This window comes from Hyperolius riggenbachi, chromosome 3 (genome assembly GCF_040937935.1).
Source record: "Hyperolius riggenbachi isolate aHypRig1 chromosome 3, aHypRig1.pri, whole genome shotgun sequence".
Taxonomy (NCBI): domain Eukaryota; kingdom Metazoa; phylum Chordata; class Amphibia; order Anura; family Hyperoliidae; genus Hyperolius; species Hyperolius riggenbachi.
In genome coordinates, this window is record NC_090648.1 from 170,957,691 (window position 1) to 170,982,789 (window position 25,099).

Here is a 25,099-nt window from a genome sequence, read left to right on the forward strand (position 1 = left end):
AACTTACCTGGGACTTCTTGCAGCCCCCTGGAGTCATCCTGTGTCCACTCCGTCCTTCCGAGTCCCTCCTGCCAGCAGCGGCGACCCCCGCAAAGCTGGCCGGCGCCTCCTCACCATGCTCCCGATGCTGGGAGCGTTCTGCGCATGCATAGTACACAAAAATCACAACTACGCATGCGCAGATTGCTCCCGGCAGCGCGATCACTGTGCACTTAGCTCGGGGCCGCACATGCACAGAAGCCGCCCACTGGCAGTGACCAGCCAGCTTAGCGGGGGTCGCTGCTGCTTGATGGAGGGACTCGGAAGGGCGGTGTGGGCACAGGATGACATTTACATAATATTTCTACAAAACCGAGTAAGATCTTTAAAAAAAATAAAATTCTTTATTTATATATGGTACATACAAAAAATAATCACTGAATGAAAACAACCAACCAAAAAAGTCAGGCTGTATTGTGTGTGACAATGAGCTATATGCAAGCCTACTGTTCACAAAGCACAATATGAATATATAAGTATAGTCTCCCACTCACCTTTGGGTGCACCTCAGGAACGTGCTGTTTGGCATACTTTGCCAGTTCAAGCATTTGAGGATCTATTTCCTCTTGGTCATAGCTGTTTGTACAGTTTACCAGGGTGGATGCAACTGCAAAGAGAACAGTTTTGTCCTGGGACTGGAAAACATTAAAATAAACAATTTACCAGACAGCCAAACATCACTATACACACAGAATCACGAATCCTAAATCATGCGAGTCGCACGCACCAAAATAAGGCTGGAAATTCACACATAGGCAAATCAAGTACTCCTGCAGAACCTCTAAGTCTGTGACTGTAAAATGATAATCCACTCACATGCAGTGTACAGTACCCAGCATAGCATGAAGCCAGGTGCTGCACATCACCCATATCTCTTCGAGGTGCATGTTGGGAGAAGAATATATACTTCCCAATGGCTGGATCTATGAACATAATCCTATATCTAGCACCTGAGGGCATGGTGTAGCAGTGTCATATCTGTAATCTTATACCTATAGACAAATCAGCTGCCATCTGTCAGTGAGCAAGTGGAAGGAAAAGAAGTCAAGGCTACACTGCATAGCAGCAGGAAAAAGGGGTAAAAGGGGAGAAGGGAGTGCACGGATGTGAGGGGCAGCAGCAGACAAGACAAAGTAGAGGGAAACTACACACAATGGACTCGATTCACTAAAGTGTGATAACGGCTATCACCATCATTACATTGCGTGTTAAGCGAAAGTTTGCGCGCGATCATGTGCGCTTTTCACATGAAAAGCGCACGTGATCGCACGCAAATCTTCGCTTATCACGCAAAGTACTGCTTTTCACGCGCTAACCTTTGCGCTCGGCAGCTCGCGTGATAACTGCTGTGATAGCAGTTAGCACACTTTAGTGAATAGAGCCCAATGTCTTTCAACAACATTTTTCAATCCCCTTCAGTTGCTAATGGCTTTGAATATGCTGTATTTTGTCCTACTCGCCTCAATATTTTCTAAAACACACTCTCTGTAATAGGACTCTGTATCCAGCATCCAAAATAAATTAGGTAGAACCAGCTCAAAGCTCACATTTAATGGTAAAAAAAAAAAAAGAAAGAAAAAAAGAGCTTTCTTCCTTGTTTAAATGGAGCGATGGTAAACTGCTGTTAGTACTACTATAAAGAATATGACATACTATAGAATACTCAACCTTTCTCTTGATGGTACAAAAGGTTTAACACAGTTACATCTACCTGACAGTAAAAATAAATCTGGAGTAAATGGCCTCCAATTCACTGAATTATTAACCAAGATAGAAGTGTTTTGGTACCTTTGAAAGATTAAACATTGCCTGCAAAGCTGCTTTATCTTCTACAAATTCCTCTTTAACATCAGCGTCAAATGTCAGATAGGCCAAGCCTTCCACTGCCCAGCGCCGGGTAGTTGCCTGAATACCCTCATTGCAAAGCCATCTACAAGGCAAAAAGTCCATGGGCTCACATTATTACATACTAATCAAGTCAATTTATCATCCACATTTTACCATACATAAAATGACTCACTTGCGACATTGTTTTGCTAGCTTCAGCGTGGATCCTTCTGCAAACTGTTTCATGCTGAAGTCTGTGCCTCCTGCTGAGCCCAGCTTGCATAAACCCTGCAAGATGGAAAACACAGGTCTGCTGATTAGACAGCCCAGACATAGGAGACGCCTGTTGAACATGAACATTAAAGTTCCCCACAAAACATGGGCGTACCACCAAGGCTCTTATACGAATGGCATCATTCTCATTCTTCTTATATATATCTTTGAGGAGGGTCACCCCATTGGCAGTGATGAAGGAAGCTCTCTTGGCTTTACCAGCTGCATGGATCAGGGCTTCCACTGCCACTTGCTGATGAATCTCCCGCTCAGAAGCGCACAGAGCGATAATGCTCTCCATTATGCCTGTAAGTTCCAGAGTTCTATCTCCAGCCTCAGATGGGCCCTGCAGTAAACAGGACACTGTCTGTATAGCCCTCAACTTTCCATCCATGCCGTGATCTTCAAACCAACTCCTAGAGGAGAAAAGAGCATAGATAAAACAAACAATGTTACAGCACAGCTGGTAGAAGTGTGTGTGTTCTTTTACACATATGAAAGATACGCTTATAGATCAGCAGATAATCATTTGCAGGTCTCAAGTCTATACTGACATCAACGCGGCTGTATCTAGGACCAAGTAAACTGTTGGAAATGCCCCCCCCCCCCCCCCCCCCCTCCCCAGCTACCTGGCTGGCTGCTTTCAAAGCCACTGCACCTTTCCTGCTCATAAGCACTGTATACAGGTGTGATAAGGTGCATCAGTAAAGCTGGCCACTAACGGTCCAATTTCTAGCGAAAAGTCGTTCGAGCGATCAGAAATTCGGATCGGATTGGTTGTAAATAATCTCCATTGGTGGACACAATCGATTATGAACGAGTGAAAAAAATGTCGCCCGAATTAATTTTCGACGAACGAAAATTTGGATTTTCTTGGTGGTCGTGATAGATAGGAAGCAATGATTGGTTAGTTGATGGTGTAGTGAACGATTTTTCGTCGGATCAGAATTTCTGATCGCTCGAACGATTTTTCGCTAGAAATTGGACCGTTAGTGGCCAGCTTTAGATGATCATAGTGTGGAGCAGAAGATGCAGCAATGTAGCAACTGAAGAGGAGTGCTGCAGTAGCTGAACAGGTAGCTATGATACTCACACCACCTTCAGGCAGGCAGGGCTACAGCAGCATAATAGCACAGTATAAGGGCTACTATAATTGATAAAGGCACCATTAAAACGAGTGGACTAATATAATGTGGAGATCGTAATAACAGTGGCATCACTGTAAAGGGGAGCACTGTAATAGAGATTGCTTTAATGAAGAGCACCACACAGGGGTACCATATGAAAAAGTATGATAGGACCATTAAAGTTGAAGAGAAATCGAGAGCCCAATATGGTGTAGTATGTCAAAATTGATTGGATAAATGAAACAGTGAGATGGTAATACTCACAAACACGGGTTACCACCTAGGTAACCACTCATTAGGCAGGTGAGGAGATTAGACCTGTCCTCACTCAGGATTAAGAAGTCGCTCTCTGTAGATAGGAAGAAAGGGGGTAGATCACCCCTCCACCTGGGGTGGACTCAAATATATTGGTAGGTGAACAGAGGCGCCAGAAGGATAAAAGTACATAAAATTTTTAAAAAATTGCTGGGAGGAAGTGGTGGACTCGCCTCCGTTAAAGCAGACACCAAGGACTGTAAATGTATAGATATACACATTTATTGAAAATACCCCAAAGATGCAACGCGTTTCGCGGGCACAGCCCACTTCTTCAGGCAATAAGCAGGGGATAAACAACAGCAATTCAGTTATAGCAAGCAGAGCACCTCTGCACCTCTGTCCTCAGCACCTGTCACAGAGGTGCTCTGCTTGCTATAACTGAATTGCTGTTGTTTATCCCCTGCTTATTGCCTGAAGAAGTGGGCTGTGCCCGCGAAACGCGTTGCATCTTTGGGGTATTTTCAATAAATGTGTATATCTATACATTTACAGTCCTTGGTGTCTGCTTTAACGGAGGCGAGTCCACCACTTCCTCCCAGCAATTTTTTAAAAATTGTATGTACTTTTATCCTTCTGGCGCCTCTGTTCACCTACCAATATATGATAGGACCATTGTAACAGAAGCACTACTATATTTGGGAGAACTAGACTTATAAAAAGGGAAGCAATACAATGGGAGCACCACTATAATGGAAAGTATATGTACAACAGACAACTAAAAGGACAAACCATAAAAACAAAATCAAGACATGTATCTAAATGATGTGGATGCAAATGTCTGTCATGGTGTCCATACATAGTACAATTTTTTAATCCAATCTTACCATTTCTATGTACTATAAGGGTAAATTAAGTGAATATACTGAAAGGATAATTTAAGCAGTTCCCTTATATTACATAGAAATGGTAAGATTGGATGAAACAATTGTACCATGTATGGCCACCATTAGGGTTACTTTAGCCTACAATGATGGCTAACATTGGCACTCCAGCTGTGACAAAACTACAAATCCCATCATGCCTCTGCCTCCCTGAGTTACGCTTAGAGCTGTCAGAGTATTGCAATGCCTCATGGGACTTGTAGTTCCACCACAGCTGGAGTGCCAAGGTTAGCCATCGCTGGCTTAGAAATTGCATTGTACATCAAACAACATATCTGAAGCTTTGTAATACATATACCAAAATAAAAAAAAAATATAACTATTTCATCTATACAGAGCTTTGGATTTCTGTAGTGAGTCGATCTGTGCCTGGAAACAGGTAGGAAGTAATACCCTGGCATTTATTTTTATTTAGCGGCAGTCAAAACTCTTTCTCCTTGCTGTGATGAGGTTACTTATTCTGACTGCAGACAGCACAAAGCAGGAAGAGTTCTTTATAGGGCAACATAAAGACCACTGTACAAAATGCACTACAGAGGTTCCTACAGACAATACAGATGCAAGATAGAAAGTCTGCAGTGTAGACATTCTTCACATACCATAAAGGGTCTAGCATTAATAACACATGACCAACACACACAACACACTCACATGGTTAAACCTGCATGCGTGTTGTGTCTGAGGAATGGAGATTTGTTACTAGAGGCTAATTAGTAGATCAGAAGACAGAATTACCATTTGTCTTGTTAATATAAAACAAGAGGGAAAAAATGAATTGTACCCAGCTTCAGATCTGCTTCATAACAAATCTTCACTGCTGCGATATAAAAGTTCCACTTTAAAGTCTTCTTACCGAACATAATCTTCACACAGCTTGTGGAAATTCTCTCGCTGTGCATCACAATTCAGATTATCAAACAGCTTATTCAGCAGCACGGAGGCGCTCATCCTGGTGGACTCTGTCACTGAAAGGCTGCCTGGGATCTCCACTACAGAGCCTCCCACTTCAAGGATTTTCTTCAAACCTGAACAAAAACAGGTCACATAAAAGACATTTCAGAAAATAAGAAACTCATTCCTTTTTCCAATAGAATAAAGTGGACCTGAACTCTGAAAGAAACATAACGGAATTCACCTGTATGTACTCATAGAGCTTAGCCTGTCTAATTCCCCCTCATCTTTGACTAAACACAAATTGTAATTTGATCCTTTAGCTGTGTCAGCCACAGTAGAGAGGTATTTGGAAAATACAGGATGTTAACAACATGTCTGCTTCCATGAAAGCAAGAAATAGACACACTGCAGATTTATTGCAGGATTTGTATCAGCTGTAACAAAATTTTTTTTTAAAGGCTATTATGCTGTTGCTTATCTTTTAGAGCAGAGAGGAAGTTCTGAGTTCAGGTCCACTTTAATCAAAATGACATTTAATGCACTGTTCTCTTGGTAGATTTAAACTGGCACCAGAAACATTAGCAGCTTCCAATTTGTGGCAACATCTTTTCGGACTAGTGCAGCACATATTACAAGTCAGTGCTAATTTTGTAAGTTATCATTTTTAAGTCAAAGACAAATATTTTGATTGTATCAAACAGTGAATGAATACCCTGTAAGCTGTGTACACATACTAGACGAAATTCAGCCAGGGCAGCCAATAAAAACCACCACAAATGTATTATGTGTACAGTGGCCCCAAGTGCATTGTTTTCCCCACTCACCCCTCTCGCTGTGACACACTGCTCATGTGTGCACTCCATCAGCCCTCCCTCATGTTGCATAGTAACAGAACAGGATGTTCTGTTATGACAACATAGTAACTACAGTTTGGCCCTGAAATGTTGCCTGAGACATCGAGCCCGAATCCCTGCTATGCGAAATGCCTTGTAGTTGTGTATAAGACTTAAAGGATACGTTCAGGGAAAAAAAAAATTCACTTACCTGGGGCTTCCTCCAGCCTGTGCCCTCGCCGCAGCTCTGGTGGCTCCCGGTCTCCTCCGCTGCAGAAGCCAACGTCATCAGGACTGTACTGCGCAGACGCAGTAGTTCTGTGCCTGCGCAGTGCTGATGACGTCAGCAGTGGCGCACAGAAAAAGCTGACCTGGCGAGGTCGGCTTCTGTGGCGTTGAAGTCTGGGAGCCATCGGAGCTGCAGTGAGGGCACAGGACGGCTGCCAGAAGCTGGACGAAGCCTCAGGTAAGTGTATTTTTTTTCCCCTGGACCTATCCTGTAAGGCTGGTTTCACACCGTAAACCAGCGTTAGTGATGCGGTGCGTCACATCCACTGCATCGCTCCTCCAGAAACAGACCGCATTAGTGCATGGTGTTCCCTGTATGGCCACCAGCCAAGCAGAAAGTAACGTGCGTTTGTGGTCACTTTCTGCTTAGGGGTATGCGGAAGAGCACGGAAGAATATTGTAAAAATTTGCCTCTGCACATGCACGTTGCGATGTCGCATTGTTAACGGTTTTAAAATCATAATGTAACAGTTTTGAACCTGTGTCGGGGATGCAGTGAAAAGTCATTTCCTTCGCGTTGCGTCGTACCGCAAAAAGATGAAAATCTCCATAGCGTTTCATTGCCTGGCGGTGAGCTGCGATACTGCACCACCCCAGTGTGAAAGGGCCCTAAGAGTCTGTGAGATAACATTACTTATGAGGGAGGGGAGCAGTGTAGAGCGCAGCAGCTATTGGGAATGCAGGAAGTAGGGCTATCTGAAGAATGGTAAATTACAGAGACAAAGTAAACATATGCATAGAATTCTAGTTACCATGATCTCCACACAATCTGGCTCAATGTCAGGGAAACATGAAAGTGGACAAACAAGCCTGTCCTTCCCAATCCATGATGTGACAGTTTTGTGGCTCATAATGTTAATTCCTGCATTACCTTTCAGTTGCCTTTTCCTCAAGTCAGTCAATTCGATTTGTTTTTTTTATAATACATATATCACACATAATAACAGTTGCTTATTCATGAAAAAGTTTATGCCAAAATGAAATGGCTCAATCCAGAACTCAACCACTTATTGGATAGTCCTGAGATTTTATCTCTTGTTTAGATCAGCATTATAAATTCATCACTAGATAGACACTATTACGGGTAGACTCAACAACTATGCACAAGGGGGCAAATGGTTTTTAGATCTCTTTAAATATGTATTAATTTCTTATTGTGTTTTATTATTTCCGATTGTCCCTTTAAGGAGAAACTCCGACCAAGAATTGAACTTAATCCCAATCAGTAGCTGATACCCTCTTTTACATGAGAAATCCATTCCTTTTCACAAACTGATCATCAGGGGGCTCTGTATGGCTGATTATTTTGGTGAAACCCCTCCCACAAGAAACTCTGAAGACCATGGTACTCCTGGCAGTTTTCTGTCTGTGAACCTGTTGCATTGTGGGAAATAGCGGTTTACAGCTATTTCCAACTGCCAAAACAGCAAGCAGCAGCTACATCACCTGCCAGCAGTAAAAATGTCACCATGTGATAAATGTCCGAATGTAAATCACGGATTTAAAAGATTTTACAATGGGCAAACACTGACTAAATCATTTATACATAATAATTGTAAAAATGAAGCACTTTTTTTATTACATTATTTTCACTGGAGTTCCTCTTTAAAGGATACCTTAGTGCATACAAATGTTTAAGAACAGGGGGAGCAGGTATGTGAAGTGGGCTCTCCTGTTACCCACCGCTCCCTCTGTTCTCCTCCATCCCCCTCCGTTACCTGTACCTGTTACCCATCCCCCAAACATACTTCCTGGCTCAGGGTGGTCGTGGCTGACTGCGCAAGCGCTGCCTGGCAATGTGCATCCTTGATTGCGTGTCTGTGGGCGGGAGCACTCTGCGCATGCGCACTACATCACAACATCATAGTGCACATGCGCAGAGCACTCCCAGCCACAAAATCAAGGACACCTTGTTGCCGAATAGCACCTGCGCAGTCAGCTGCTACCACCCCGAGCCAGGAAGTAAGTTCGGGGATCCCCCCAAATGCTTGTATGCGCTAAGGTATCCTTTAAACAGTACAGTATTAGAAGTGTTTTCTACGGTCAGTAACCTCTAGACAGTGATCTGTGAGTGTGTAGAGAGGACAGGTGCTGCTTCCTGTGTGACACACTGCATCTATGAAAAGACAAAAAGAAGAAGAGCGCACACTGTGACATCTGTCACCTATTAGGTGGGGCTGGAGTACTGGTATGGGCTGCCAGCAATCAGACTTGTGTCCCACTTGTGCCGGGGACCAGGCTTGCGGCAGTGTCCTGGAGGGATGAGATAAGGAAAGGCTAACTTCAGTACCAGGTCTGACGTCAGAGGCTGGGCTTGCGGCAGAATCCTGGATGAAGAGCCAGAAGGTGTGGAAGCAGCTTGAGGGCTGCAGCAAAGGTAAACACGCAGTGATGTGTTGCAAGCTGCTCTTGGCCAGTATGAGCGATTATTCCAGGGCAGTGAGTGCAGTAAGTGAGATGATAGTGTAAGTGGTGTTAAACCGCACTGAGAGGCTGGAGAGGTTAATATAAACTTGTTTATTTAGACACATGTTACGCAGAGTCTCCCCCCCACTTTTTCAAACTGGGGGGGGCCTCTCACGTCAGACCCGGTACTGACGCTATCCTCTCCTTTGCTTATCCATCCAGGACACTGACGCAAGCCTGGTCCCTGGCACAAGTGCGAATGCTGGCAGCCTGTACAGGTACCCCAGACACAACTAATGTGAGAAACTGAATATACTTCATAATACATCATCTTAAGGTAATTTAGACATGTACTGTACCTTGATCAATGATCCACAAACTCATTGTGTTGTTGGGATCTCGCACTGATTTTGAAGGCACACGTTTTATGAGAAGATTAAGGGAATTATCTCGTCCATGGGAGGACACACTGGGTTGAATTAGCATCTCAAGCAGGTGGCGAATCATTGACTTCAGCTCTGTAGATGGATCTTTAAAGTAAAAAATATTAAATGCAGACATGTCACACAATGATAGTTACATTGTTAGCGTTGTGGTATGAATGTTGCCATGTTTACCTAGGACAACTGCCCCTTCCTTTGCTCGGATATCCTTTTTCTTGCTTTCTTTTAGAGTTTCAAACATGGTGCTCAGAAGAGTGCATGCCGCAAGAGAGACCGGCTCATTGTCCATTGCCATGATAGAACAGAACTTCTCCATGCCGACGGCATTGAGGATCGCCACTGTCTACAGAAACAGATGAGCAGATCCAAGGTAGATGACCATTTTATATTTCATTTATCTTTCCAGCTACAGTATTTATAATTCCCAGCCTTATGTTTTAATGTACCTTGTATTACTAATACAGAACTAAACAACCGACAACAGAAACTTACTCGAGGCTGATGGCCTGTACAGAGACCAACCAAGGTCCTTAGAGCAGCCAACATCATATCAGCTTTCTTAGTGTCCAGTAACCGCAGAAGAAGACGGACCCCGTCACTCTGGAAAATTTTCTCTGCTCCAGCATCTTCACGAGCCAGAACAACTAAATTCTGAGCCGCCTGCAAATGGAAAATAGCTCAGCTAAAGCAATCAATAGTAAAGATGCTGTAAAATGTGTAGATACTGTAGATAAAGTCAGTGTAGAATGAATAATATATCATGCATGCAAATACCATCTTTTATCATCTGCAGACCGAAGAATAATGAGAGCCTTCAAAGACAACCGTACATAACAGGAGTCTTCACTTATAATTACTGACATTACACCTAAGGAAGGGTCTTCACCTCATGTGTCTGCTCTGCACTATTTATTACAGGAAAGTAGTGAAGCATTACATTAGAAATAGAACTAAAGGCTAAGAAAGTGACCTGAAAACAAGTCTTCAGATGTAAGTGTGCAGGAACAGAGTAGAGAACGACAGCTATATGGTCATTAGCCATAACGCAGCACAAGAGTGTTTGTTAGGCTGAGGAACCACTTCTGAAGTGTACTTGGAAGTTTTTTTTATGTCTGCAAGCCTGACAAACATCATCTCCCAAATATTCCCCTCCTGCCGATCTGTGCACTTTCTACTGATTTCCACACTGCAGTCATAAGCTGACTGAAGGCTTTATATGCATGGCATAAATTGTCTGTGTCAATCAGGAAATACCTTCTGCTGCTTCTCAACATCTTTCTCATCAGGGTCAAGCAGGATGTTAAACATCTGGTCCACTCGGGAGTCTGTGGATGACATGAGCTGAACCTGGCATGGAAAGACATATAAGACTTGAATGGAATATAGCAATAAAAAAAAAGATCTATACTGTGTGTGTGTGTGTGAGTGTATACACACACACACACACAATTTTCTGTGTAAAAGTCAGTAAGCCTAAATAGTAATCCAGTCACTAGTTTAAGGTAAATTCAAAACAAACCCATGTGACATATCGAGAGTATATAATAAAATACTACAAAATTGGAAAATGCATACAATGAAAACCATGTTTAAATATTCACGAAATCCAGAAATCTGAAAGCCACATGGAATTGAATGCTGGTCCCAAGCATCACCACAGATCAGAGAAGCCATCCATCACAATAAATGACCAATAAAGTAACTTGAAAGTCAAATGGGAAGGACTTCCTCCTGACACTGAGGGGCTTCCTACAAATACTCAATACCAATATTCATTTGCATATCATTATCCTGGGTATAGCTCAATTTGCATCCAGATTTCACTGAAGTTAACATTTGATCATGTACTTAATAATTCATCATGTTACTTACAGAGAGGTGAATACAGTGAAATGAGCTGCAATTAAGTCAGTGAAGCTTGTCCAGCTGACTAAGTTGGCACATATTGTGCAATGTAAAATGTCCCAGTGCATGCTGGGATTGCAGAGGAATAGATGGATATCGAAACAACCCCTTTTAACATATATTAAGACACTAGTTTAAATTGTTACATTCAGTGACAGGGTTTTCTAATACACAATGTAGTACGTGTATGTCTCCTCTGTATCTATGTCACTGCAGTGGTCTTGTCTCTGAAGATTCCTGGACTGACCTCATGCTTTGCTTCCTTTCCCTCCATCATCCTCTGACTCAGAACACGGCCAGTGTGTGTATCATCTATCTAATACTGCAACATCACCTAGAATTTCATATCAGCTATCAATTAACGTCACATTATTTACTGGACAACTTCCTGTCAGGTACTACTTAAAGGGGAACTTCAGCCTAAACAAACATACTGTCATTAAGTTACATTAGTTACTACTACTGCAATGCCCTTCTGTCTGGACTCCCTAAGACCCGAATAGCCCCACTGCAGTCCATCATGAATGCGGCTGCCAGAATTATCCACTCCTCCCATCGCTCCACCAGGGCGGCTCCCCTCCGTGAATCCCTCCACTGGCTTCCTATCCAGTCCAGAATCAGATTCAAGATATTGTGTCTGACCTACAAATCCATCCACAAAACCTGTCCAACCTACATTTCTGATCTTACTCAGAGATACACACCAAGCCGCTCACTCCGCTCCTCCAATGAACTTCGCCTGACCGTTCCCTGCATCACCCAGTCCCATGCACGCCTCCAAGACTTCTCAAGAGCCGCTCCGACACTATGGAACTCCCTACCTCCACCCATTAGGGCAGCCCCCTCCTTCAACACCTTCAAGAAGGCCCTCAAAACTCACCTTTTCACTCTTGCCTACCACCCCTCACAATTGCTCTAAACCCACAGCCGAACTCTGGTCCCCTACCTCTCGTGTCCCTACCTCTCCCTCTAGATTGTAAGCCTTTGGGCAGGGTCCTCACTCCTTTTGTGTCCTACCTGATCATGCACCTCTATTACTGTGCACCCATGCTATGCATTTGAGTGAACCTAACTTGCCTAACTCCATGCTCCCATCCAGTGACTGACTAAGCATTACCTTGTACTCATACTGTGCTGTGTGATCTGGTTTTCTTGTATTCCTGTATTGTCATTTTGCTGTTTGTCACCCCTAAATATTGTCTGTAACCTAAATTAATGTCCAGCGCTGCGTAATATGTTGGCGCTTTATAAATACAACAAATAAATAAATAAAATAAATTAGTTATGTTAATTAGAATAGATAGGTAATATAATCTCTTACCCACCCTGTTTTAAAAGAACAGGCAAATGTTTGTGATTCATGGGGGCTGCCATCTTTGTCATGGGGGCAGCCATCTTTTTGGTTGAAAGGAGGTGACAAGGAGCAGGAGACACAGTCCCAACTGTCCTGTGTCCTGATTACCCCTCCCAGCTGCACACGCTAGGCTTCAAATGTCAAATTCAAAATGTAAAAAAAAAAAAATTGCACCAAAACAGCAGAAGGAGAATAACAAAATCAGAAATCCCATCATGCTTTGCACAGCATCAGGGGAAAAAAGCCCGGGCAGTTTTCTTCTGTGCAGCTAAAAATGAGGCTTGTATAAGAGAAACAAAGTTCTGATGCTATGAAACTGTTAAAGAAACACCAAGCCTTTTCAGTGCTGCTGAGTCGATTTTTAGTCCGGAGGTTCACCAGAGAATCCCAGTACAGTACTAGGTAGATAAAAACATTGACCTAGTTATATAATTTATTGCCATTACTTTTATCTTGCTTTTAATCCCCTTTGAAAAACTGCTAAAAAACAGAATTATTAGCTCATGTGAGTTTAAATGAACTTTCAGAAGGTGTATTACACATCCTGTGTTCAAGGCGCAACACAGGCTCACTAAATAGCAGAGTGGGAAAGCTGACAAGAAAGTAAATTTGATGGATATTAAAAACATTGCTGCTGATAACTTTAACAGACAAAAAAACAAACAAAAGATTTTCAATTCAATGTCCAATACATTGAAACTTTATGGAGAGGGGAAAAAAAGGAGAGAAATTAAAGGGGAACTCCAGTGAAAATAATGTAGTGAAAAAAGTGCTTAATTTTTACAATTATTTATAAATGATTTAGTCAGTGTTTGCACCTTGGTGCTGACATCACACTGTGGGAGGGGTTTCACCACAATATTAGCCATACAGAGCCCCCTGATGACCTGTCTGAGAAAAGGAATAGATTTCTCATGGGAAAGGGGGTATCAGCTACTGATTGGGATGAAGTTCAATCCTTGGATACGGTTCCGCTTTAAAAGTGTACCTAAAGGGACATGTGACATTATAAGATTCACATATGTTCATATAATAACCATTCTTAGAACTCGTCTTTATTCCCTTTTATATATGTTTTTCCATTGCAAAGGTTAATAAACCAGTCAGGTCAGGTAAGGAGACTTCAGCTTTCTTGATAACTAATTACAGGTTAAATCATTTGCAGAAGGCTGTGCAAACACTCCTGATGACAGGACAGTGATGAAAAGTTCAAAAGGTCATTAATTTTCTTCGTGGGAGCAGAATGTACCAGATTTTGTGGCACACTGACATGGCTGTTATATTCACTTCAAACTTTGCATTTCAGCCTTATAAGTGTACCCGAGGCAACATGTGACATGATGAGATAACATGTCATGTACAATGCAAAACGTAACCACCTTAGCGATATGGACGAGCTCAGCTCATCCATTATCACCGCGGTGGATTTCTCAGGCCTTGGAGGGTCTTTTAGTACAAAATTTTTGGAGGGGTGTACCTAGCATTTGGCTAGCTACATCACCCCTGCGATTGCTGCCGGCCCGCTCTGATCCCCCAGATCGCCGCTCGTTTGACTTAACCCCCCCCCCCCCCCCCCGAGCCAGTGCAGCCTTTCCATAGCCTCCAGGGGTCGCTATGGCGGCGATTGGAACTGTGCATGACGTCGATGACGTCAGACATCATGTCCGATCGTCGCCATAGCAGCGCCTGAAGCTATGGTAGAAGTCTCGGCCATCGCGGGATCTTGGCCAGGTAAATATCGCCGGTGGCGAGCGGAGGGGGGGACGCAGTGTCGGGGGACTTGAGGGCAGAGTGTAGCTAGCCTAGTGCTAGCTACACTAAAAAATAACCAGGCATGGAAGAGACTGCTTCTCTTTTGTTGTGCCTTGTCTGGAATACACTAAACTAATAAGCAAATTACATCCATAAAAGGTTTCCTTGCAGAATACAATTTCTAAGGTCATGGTAGAGATAGAAAAAGGTCAATAGTTCATGTATTTTAACTCTGGGTCTCTTAATTGACTGCAATTGAACAGAGACAATATAACATTCAATCTACTTTGTAAATGTTTAAATATAAAATAAAACCATGGGAGATCTAAAAAAAATAGTTTTTCAGGAGTAGGAGGATAAACACATTTGTTTATCTCATCAGTTTATTTTCACCTCGGGTTCTCTTTAAATAAATCGGAAATAAGAAAATAAAACTGGGAATTTTCTATTTGCCATTACTACTACATACACAATCAACTATATTTTTTGTAGCTAAGGATTACTTTAGGAAAGTAGTGAGCATAAGAGGTCATTCTGGTACTATGTTACCTGGCTCCAACACTATGTTTACCTAGTTTTCACATGAACCAGCCCTAACAAGTCAGATCCTGACTGCAAACACAGCTGATCCTAACCAATTCAGTGTATTCTGTCCACACCAACCCTTCCAGTCCCAATCCTGTCTGCTGCAACTCTGGTCCTGAATGATATACTGTGCCCATCTGTACAGTGACTGTGCTGTCCTCTCTAAGCAACTGCCTGCAGGATTACACCTGAATACACCCCACAGTGACACTGTAGACATAAGCCCCAGGTGGTGTAGATGACAACATATCGGATAAATTACATTTTAAGAATGCATGAAGCTAAATTAGATTGGATCAGAATTGCATTGGAAATTTATAATGATATAATTATGTTTTTGCTTCATAATTTATCGCCTATAAAAGTTATTTTAATATTAACTAAGCTGTCCATCTAGTCTGCTCTCTGAACAGTTCCCTGGATACAAACTAACTTCTTCAAATACTAGACTGATCACCTCAATGAGAAAATGGAGGGTTCTGAGAAAAATAAACTGCTCATCAGTGCTGACATGGAGTTAGAACAAGACAAGGAAAGCATCCTCATGTTATAATAACAAGCTCTTACATAAATAAAACCCACATTTTTCAGTCTGACTGAGCTGATCACACTTCAAGGAAAATGGTTACAAATCATTGTAAATGTTATAGCTTGGAGGTTACTATTATTTGATGCCTTGTAGGAATCTATGTTCTATGTGTCTGCACTTTTCAACCTTTTATGTGTATTCCTTTTACCAAATATCCTATTTCTAAGCCCATATATTAAGGCAGATCTTTCCCATCACCTCTGCAATGAGTTGTTTAGTCAATTATATGCTAATGCTTCTGGGTTGATGCAAATGTATGCAGCTTGAAAGAGGACCACTAAATGCATTGGACGGTGCATTTAATTGGTCGGGGGGGGGGGGGGGGGGGTACGCTTCTTGGAAATGGTTAGTAGGGTATTATTTTGCATGCATCAACCAATCAAGAATGTTCCTTTATTGTTCTGACTCTGTACTGGTAAAATCTGGTTACTATACTATTGCAGTGCTACATGAACCAACATATAAGAGAATGTGATGCACAAAGAATAATCAAGGAATTGCATTTAAAGCAAGTGAGAGGGATATGAAGGCTGACATATTTATTTCCTTTAAACAATGCACATTGCCTGGCTGCCCTGCTGATACTCTGCCTCTAAAGGCTCGTACACACGTCGGATTTTTCCAAACGACCGGTCGTTTGAACCTTTGAACATCCAGTCGTTTGGACATCAAATCAGGCATGTATACAGTCCGTCGTTCAGCTGATAAGACTGGCTTTGACAGTTCGCTTGGCGGTCGTTTGGAAAAATCCGAGGTGTGTATGTACCTTAATACGTTTAGCCATGGACCCTGAACAAGTATATGCAGATCAGGTGCTTTGACCCATATCTAACCAGATTAGCTACATGCTTGTTTTAAGTGTGAGATTCAAACACTATAGCAGCCAATGAGATCAGAAAGACTGCCAGGCAACTGGTATTGATTGAAAGGAAATAAATATGGCCACTACCACATGCCTCTTACTTCAGGTCCCTTCCAATTTATTTCATTTAGGTTCATTTAGATTTAGATAGAGGTAAAGAAAGGAGTTTTAGTAATGATAGAAACACTATAGATCTATCTAGATAGCTAGATTTTCCATTGTTGTCAATTGTGAAAGTGTTGCAGCAAAACACAATTCTCGTCATACCTTTTCTTGTGCCCGAACTCCCAGGTTCCTCAGAGCCTCCTGAAATGCTCTATTTTTAGGCTCCAAAGTCAAACATCTGCGTAGATCAAGTATGGCCTGATCTACACGTCCCATTTTGTCCAAGGCTTGGCTGCGTCTGAACAGAGCCTTCACATCGCTGGCATCCACTTCAATTGCTAAAGAATAAATAGCCATGTTTAGTAACAACAGTGATGACTTTGAAGTTTGTATGCCAATGTACTGAAAAAGCTGAATATTACAGAGAACTAACCCAGTGATTTATCCTTTTCCAGGATTCCTGCAGGTGAACACACTATAAAACTGCACTACCAACCCAGCAGTAAACAAAAAGATCCCACCAAGCTTTGCAAAAGCAGATTGCCTCAACCACACCTCAGTCTACTAAAGTCTGATACAGACATACAACTTCATAAAAAAAAAAAAGGCGGTAAGGAACTCTAGATTCCTGGGTTAGAAAATCAGAGTACAGTTGTGCTCTCCGTCACTCACTCCCATCATGTTTGCAAAAATATCTGCTTAATTATAAAATGCATATTAAAAAAATGCATGGAAACCCACAGCAAAAAAAAAACAAAACACATGCAACTTCATTTTGCAATTTGCAGTGGAAAAAAGCCCTAATGGAAATCCTCCCTACAGTCTCTTTACTGGGTTTGGTGTGTTTGTCTGGCAGATTTGCACTCGCGTCCTGTCAGACCTCCAATTACTTTGATAGGAACCCAGTTGGGCCAAATACCAGATTTTCGGGACAGCAATAACATTTGAAGCTGTCTCTGTCCCAGTTGAAAATATTTGCACACTTTCTTAAAGTGGACCTGGACTTACACATGACAGAAGGAAAACAGAGAAATCCACCTTTAATTCCCTCTCATCTTTGACTAATCACAACTGTAATTTGATCCCTCAGCTGTGTCAGAGCAGCTGATTTGTAAACACAGGATATTAACCCTATGTCTGTTTCCATGAAAGCAGGAAGTAGACACACTGCTGAATTATTGCAGTATTTGTATCAGCTGTAACAAAATAAATGTTTTTCCTATAAAGGTTATTATGCTGTTGCTTATCTTTTTGAGCAGAGAGGAAGTTCTAAGTTCTGGTCTGCTTTAACTTTTCTTCTAAGTTTTGTCCTAAAACATTTTCACTTTTTTACCTACTTTTTAGTACGTTTTGTTGTTTGTTTTTTGCTAGGCGCTGTAAAGTTATTTTAGATAAAATGAAAAGTGAAAAAATGAAAATGACAAGTCAGGATAAAAAGTTAGTTGGATAAGGTACCATGTCACTATGTACTTTGTAATGCACTGCATAGTATATTTCACTCCTTAAATACGAAAAATGAGTAACAAATCAGCCTGCAAATGGTAGGCCATCAGGCACCTACCGCCCACAGAAAGGCCCAGTGTACACCAAAACCGTTAGCAGATCGTCAAAACTCTAGCGGTTTTGAGAGCAGAGAGACGATATTTGCCGGGTGCACACCGAGCGGCACGTTTGCGGTTGGCTAAAAACCTCAAACTGCCGGTGTGCACCAGCCCATAGAGATACATTAGCCACGCGGCTTTTCAAGCGGATGCGGCCGGCGGATCCGCCCAGTGTGCACTGGGCCAAAGTGCTATAAATGATGTTATGTGTACTGAAATAGGACATACTGAAATTTCCCCATACATTGCTGTGCAACATTACCAAAAGTATGCAACGCTGGGACACGTATTAGTCATTTCTCCAAAAAATTAATTCGTTCTGTTCAGGAACATTTTTGCTTACAGCAGAATGCCAGCTATTTTTTTTTCCTTAAAGGACAAATTAAATGAGAAGAATATGGAGGCTGCCATATTTATTTACTTTTAAACAATACCAGTTCCCTGGCAGCGCTGCTGATTTATTTGGCTGCAGTGGTGTCTGAATAAGGCCTCTTTTCCACGAACTATTGAGCTGTGTGCTCAGCGAGCAGTTACCAGACAGCAGTCAGCAGTTACTAGGCAGCAACAAGCAGTTATCAAGCATCAGGCAGCAACAAGCAGTTATCAAGCATCAGGCAGCAGTTGTGAGAGTTTGAGAGGCATTTCACTGCCTGTCAACAGTTCGTGGAAAAGAGGCCTAACACCAGAAACAAACATGGAGAGAATCTTGTCAGATCTGACAATAATGTCAGAAACAGCTGATCTGCTGCATGCTTGTTCAGGGTCTATGGTTGAAAGTATAAGAGGCTGAGGACCAGCAGGACAGCCAGGCAACTGGTATTGCTTTAAAAGAAATAAATATGGCAGCTTCCATATGCCTCTTGCTTCAGTTGTCCTTTAAACTAACTGCTTTTCTCCCTGCTCCCTTCAAATTCTGCTGAACTGCCTCACCCTGTGTGATGTTTTACTCACACATCTGATCTACAAATCTTTGACATCCACCCTTTCCTGTAAATATTCTTCCTACTCCTGGTCACAGACAGAATAGGAATGGACATGCAAACAGCAATGATCAGAGCTGATCTACTCATCATAGATAATACGCAAACAGGGATGGACAGAAATGGGTCTCGTAAGATAGAGGGAAAGGCATGGGGAAGCTGTCAGAATATCTGTATGCAGTAACGGTAGTGCAAGACAACTGTAACGGAACACTACCTGTCAGGGACTTCTCAAATTACTTTAGGGAGAAAAAAATTAATAATACATTATAGCTACATTACTGTCCAGAGGACAGGGAGTTGTCTAATATAATTATAAGTATACTTATCTATGTAACTCAGTAACGAGCTCCTGCTGTGAGCAGCTAATTACCCCTACAGCAAGATCAGATTTTTTTTTTGCAGCCTGAACTACACAAAGAGTACAGATTCCAAGATTATAAAGTGGTGCAATATGAGGTTCAGTTTTGTAAATTTATAACTGGCTGCAAACTGAAAAGGAAATATTACCAAAAGTCCTGTGAATCAGATATGCCGCAAGCTTGTTAATAAACCAACGCCGCCACTGCCAAATAACACCAATCCTTTGCCTACTCCACTGGCTTCCCATAGAATGGAAAATCCTCTTCAAGACTGGCCAAATAACATTCAGATCTATACAAAATTTAGGTCCTGGACACCTGCCATATTTGTTGCAAATACATTAGACCACCCACAACCTCAGATCAACAGGATCTAATGCCTAGTACACACCATACAATTTTCTGTAAGATTTACCTGCCAGATAGATAATTTCCAACATCTGCCTAGCAATTAAGCATAGTAGAACATCAGCATGAGATAACCAGAAGACAATGCACCAGAGATAATGACCAGTCTCTACCAGTACTTTACAGAAAATAATCTAATTACAGAAAATCGAACAGACAATTGTATGGCGTGTACTAGGCATAATAACTTACTTTCACCCGAGATTCCACCTCAAAGCCTTTAAAGCCATCTGTCATGCTGCCCCTATCCTAGACAACTATGGGAGCTCAGTCTGGGCAGGAGGAGGTTTCTAGCCATTGATTTCAGAGGCAGAGGCAAGCTGATAGCAACTCCAGCCCTCAGCCTGTGACAATGTGACAAACAGAACATGGCTGCCCTCATTGTATCACAGGAATAAATAATCATAAACTTTTGAAGCTGTTTGCAGCTAGATATGCTGTGTAAACTATCTAAACTTTAGATAAAATATATAGACAAGCTACTTGTTACAGTTCATTTTTCATCAGCAGATCAGGTGTTTCTGACATTATTACACACAAACTAATGTCCAATCGGACCTGACCTTTAACGTACTCGAAAGTGACAAAAATCCAGTCACCCTCAATCACCTATCGTTATTTTTACGATCTTAGGTGAATGGGTAATATAAAAATAATACAGGAAATCTGATCCCATGAGAGGCCAGATTAGCAATGGTGTGGGTATAGTCAGTGATGAAACATCACACTCACAAAATCTGCCAAACAATGGTCAGCAATGTGTGCTCCATTTTTTGGGAGGTCTTTGCTGATCCCCCCTATGGACTGGTTCGCACTATCAAATATGCGAAACCAGGCACAGGGTGTAGCTATTCCCAGTAGGTATGGAGCCCACAAAGAAAAGAACTTTTTGTTGGCAGGATGTAAGGACGATACAAAAGAAAGCATATAGCGAATATAGTGAATTGCACTATCACTGTACAATATTTGCACTCCTTTACCTTTCCCCAGCATACCTATTACCTTCTGTGAAGGGTGTTGGCAATACTACTATGTAGGTTGATATTACTGCAGACCACTAATACGACTGTGGATTCCTGCTTTCTTTTATATCGTCCTTACATCCTGCCAACAAAAAGTTCTTTTCTTTGTGGGCTCCATACCTACTGGGAATAGCTACACCCTGTGCCTGGTTTCGCATATTTGATAGTGCGAACCAGTCCATAGGGGGGGGGGGGATCAGCAAAGACCTCCTAAAAAACGGAGCACACATTTCTGACCATTGTTTGGCAGATTTTGTGAGTGTGGTGTTTCATCACTGACTATACCCACACCATTGCTAATCTGGCCTCTCATGGGATCAGATTTCCTGTATTATTTTTATATTACCCATTCACCTAAGATTGTAAAAATAACGATAGGTGATTGAGGGTGACTGGATTTTTGTCACTTTCGAGTACGTTAAAGGTCAGGTCCGATTGGACATTAGTTTGTGATTTTATTCACCTGTACTAATACCCGGTCTAGTGTGTTTTGTTTCTGACATTATTGTCAGATCTGACAAGATTAGTTGCATGCTTGTTTCTGGCATTATTCAGACACTACTGCAGTCAAATAGACCACTAGGGCTGCCAGGCAACTGGTATTTTTTAACAGGAAATAAATGACAGCCTCCATAGCCTTCTTACTTCAGTTGCCCTTTAAGTCCACATTGAAAAGCCACTTGTTAATCATTTATGAACACTTGACTACTTTGTTTGTAACATAGTCCACTCTGCAACTATGTATTCATCTGAGACATATTTATGCACTTTATATTAGTTTCACAATGTTTACTTTATAAACATGGTAAGCTCTGCCAGAGTCCCTGTAAGTATGTGAATGCACCTGATGGCAAAATGTCAGATTTACTTATTTAGATATTCTGTTACATGTGCTTGTTCCAAAGGCTGCAGTTCGTTCTGCTTGAATATAACTTTTATTCAACCAATCAAAGACTAAATCTATTTACCTTTTGATGCATCTTCTTCTGCCTTTATGTAGTTTTCCTGAAACAGAACCACAGAAATTTGGTAACACGATAATTTAATTATAGGTCTACAATCTTCATTTTGCTTTAGTAATTAGCAGTGACATTACCCTCATTTCCAAGGAACTTAAAACTAGACTGTGGTATTTTTTTATTTATTTATCACTCTATGACTTGGTTGACATGACAACAAGGTTGTGCCATGGATGGTCACAGCCCATTCAATCTGACCATTACCAGCACACCCTGTAGTTCTCACCAGTTCTGTTGTGTCTGCTGCAATGGACATGTCATTGATAGCATGCTATCTGGCTTCTGGAAAAGTCCTTCTGTCATCGCAGTGGACACAAGGGACATATCAGAACACATCTGAATGCATCCTATGCTTGACATATTTGTAACGCAGTAACACAGAGGCGCCAAGTAGAGCAAAATCGATTAAAAACTGTTTAAAAGGGGGAAGTTGGTGGACTCACCTTCCTCGTAGAAAGAAAGACCGGACAATGGAATGTTACTCACAGTATAAAGTAACTTTTTATTAAAAGCTCCAAAGTTGCAACGCGTTTCACGGTTCACAATCTCGCTTCATCAGTCAAAATTTATTGGCGGGTACTGGGGGAGGGAAACAGAGGGGAAAATGGGTTGCCCGAGAAACATTTAACACAAGCACCCAAAAATGCAACAGTATAGAGGTAATAGTAATATAATGCAAAATATACATACGCAACAATGTTGGTCTAGATACATTGTAAATGTCAATAATTTCTGCAAAAGTGCCAATGCTACGTAATGGAAGTGACAGTGCAAAACAATACTACGCAGCGGGTTTAAAGGGAGGGTCCACGGTAGGCCTGAACGATTTTGTGAAAAAAATTGAATTGAGCAATTTCTATCCAAAAGTGTGATTTCGATTCGATTCACGATTTCCTTCAAATCAAGCTTTGTTCCCCCTCTGTGCCTGTTTGTTCCCCTTCTGTCCTCATGTCTCTTTGTGCCCCCTTTGCCTCTTCATGTTTCCTATGGGTCTCTCTCTTGCCCCCTTTGTGTCTCTGTGCCCTCTCTGTTTCTTTCTTTGTCTCTCTCTGAGCCCCCTCTGTGCCCGCTCTGTCTCTGTGCCACCTCTGTGTCTCTCCGTGCCTCTTCTGTCCCCCAAGCTGCATCAGTTCTGGACCTAGCTTCCAGCACGAGTCCAGCGATGCCCGTCTAGCCACTTCACCTCCTGCAGGCTCTAATGCACGGAATACTTCATGCAACATACAGAAACCCGGAGTTTTGGCACGCACAAAAGCCAGGGATAGAGGACGGACAGCGTTGAACTCATGCGGAAGGTATGTCCAACACTGCGGGCTGCAACTCTTGGGAAGTTTGAACCCGCTTCTTCAACCTACCCTGTGTGGAAATGACGTGATCACGATATTTGCCGCTTTGACGATTCCGAAATTGTGATCTTGGTGATCGCGATTTCGGTTTAAATTCTATTTATCTTTCAGGCCTAGTCCACTGCGTTGGTTAAAAAAATAAAAATACTAATCCACTTACCTGGGGCTTCCTCCAGCCTGTGGTAGTCAGGACATGCCCTTGACGTCGCTCCGGAGGCTCCCGGTCTTCTCCGGTGGCTCACCCGACCTGGCCAGGCCGGCTTCCTGGTCGGGCTTCTCCTTGCGCTCCAACGTGCGTCTCACGCGGTCGCACTGACGTCATTGGACGTCCTACGGACTGTACTGCACAGGCGCAGAACTACTGGATAAAGATTATATAGACAAATCAAATGTCTTAATGGGGGATCAATCAATAAAAACAGTATTATATAACGTTTCTCATGTGGAAAATAGGCTATCTCGATAAAGGCAGTGGATAAGAATTCTGTAGGGTTCAAAACTATATCTTCACAGCATTAATGTTTTTATGGATACAAAATTATGCATATATTGCAAGGAATTGCATGAGTTATAGAAAAAATATAAAAATTGTGATTAAAAAGGAATTAAATAAGGAAAAGGGAATGGAGCAACTTGCATAAAGTACAATTAGCATACAATCGAGTGACAATAAGAGAGAGGACCAGTCGGAAGACCTTTAAAAAGTAATAAGTTTAAAGTGTAACCAAATTTGTATGATTTTATTAGTATAATTTTTCTAGTCGTTCATTCAACCCTTCTGGCATTAGTGTCTTAAGGATCTGGATCCAAAACATTTCCTTACTCCTCAGGACCTCAAAAGCATTTTGTGTTGAGATGGATTCAATAAGCGTGATTTTAAGTGTTAGTGGATTACAGGTGTGAAAGGACCTGAAATGCCGTGATATCCCGGCATTTCGGGTCCTTTCACAGCTGTAATCCACTAACACTTAAAATCACGCTAAGTGAATCCATCTCAACACAAAGGCGCATGCGGTAATGCTCAAAACAGCTGACTTTAACGACCATTTAGCAAAGTGTCAATTCATAAAAGCTGTTTCCGCATGAAAAGCTGACATTCCTGAGCAGTGCTGGAAATTACCGCCTTAGGGCCTGTACACACTGCTGCGCTTGCGCTGCGTTTTCAAAAAGTATGCATTTTTAAAATCGCAAGGTCTTTTGAAAAATAATGAAAATCGTGATGACCTGTACACACTGGTGCAATGCGTTTTTAGAAAAATGCAATTGCAGTGCCTACGGCGCTTTTTTTAAGCGCAGCGCTTGAAAAACGCATGAAAAAACTCAATGCAATGTGATTCCATTGCGTTTTTCAGAAGTCAGTATCCCAGAAGACTCTGCACTTTCCTGATTCCTGTTGAAATGTAAACTAGAAAAAAAAAACAAAGGATTCTTTAGCCAATCAGCAATTACAAGAAAAACGCAGGAAAAGGCGCATGCGTTTTTAAAAACGCATACGATGCGTTTTTAAAACTTGCGATTTTGCTTGCGTTTTTCAGAAAAGGCGATAAGCCAGCGGATAACTGCTAAGTTACTGGAGACAGACCTCCCAGGCAGCAGCAGTGAGAGCAGAACAAAAAAGGTATCCCAGAATACCCAGGCTGTGTTTTTTAACCTCTTGGGTACCTGTTTTCAGATACATTTCATATCAGAAAGCCTGCATGTGTAACATTTCTTGATGTTCTTCTAAGCTGCGTCAATTAAATAGATTGTTTAGAAAGACTAATAGACAGATTCAGAGAAGATTCAGGGCAAGGAGAGGCAGTTATAAAAAAAAATGCACATCTAAAGGGAAGTTGGGGCTGCCTCTTCTATTGTAACTCTATCTCTGCACAGAGAAAATG

At 41.9% G+C, this 25,099-nt stretch overlaps 1 protein-coding gene across 2 annotated transcripts in view; it reads right to left on the reverse strand.

The window, feature by feature from the left end:
* UNC45A (unc-45 myosin chaperone A) overlaps nucleotides 1-25,099 on the reverse strand; it is a 65,754-nt gene that overhangs the window by 23,676 nt on the left and 16,979 nt on the right. For both annotated transcript variants that reach the window (XM_068275255.1, XM_068275256.1), the window contains exons 3-13: nucleotides 21,823-21,859; nucleotides 16,644-16,819; nucleotides 10,584-10,676; nucleotides 9,822-9,989; nucleotides 9,504-9,672; nucleotides 9,246-9,416; nucleotides 5,319-5,490; nucleotides 2,255-2,555; nucleotides 2,060-2,154; nucleotides 1,828-1,969; nucleotides 534-674 (exon numbers count right to left, since the gene is read on the reverse strand). In XM_068275255.1, the coding sequence (XP_068131356.1) occupies nucleotides 534-674; nucleotides 1,828-1,969; nucleotides 2,060-2,154; nucleotides 2,255-2,555; nucleotides 5,319-5,490; nucleotides 9,246-9,416; nucleotides 9,504-9,672; nucleotides 9,822-9,989; nucleotides 10,584-10,676; nucleotides 16,644-16,819; nucleotides 21,823-21,859 (1,665 nt within the window). The remainder of the gene's footprint in view (nucleotides 1-533; nucleotides 675-1,827; nucleotides 1,970-2,059; nucleotides 2,155-2,254; nucleotides 2,556-5,318; nucleotides 5,491-9,245; nucleotides 9,417-9,503; nucleotides 9,673-9,821; nucleotides 9,990-10,583; nucleotides 10,677-16,643; nucleotides 16,820-21,822; nucleotides 21,860-25,099) is intronic.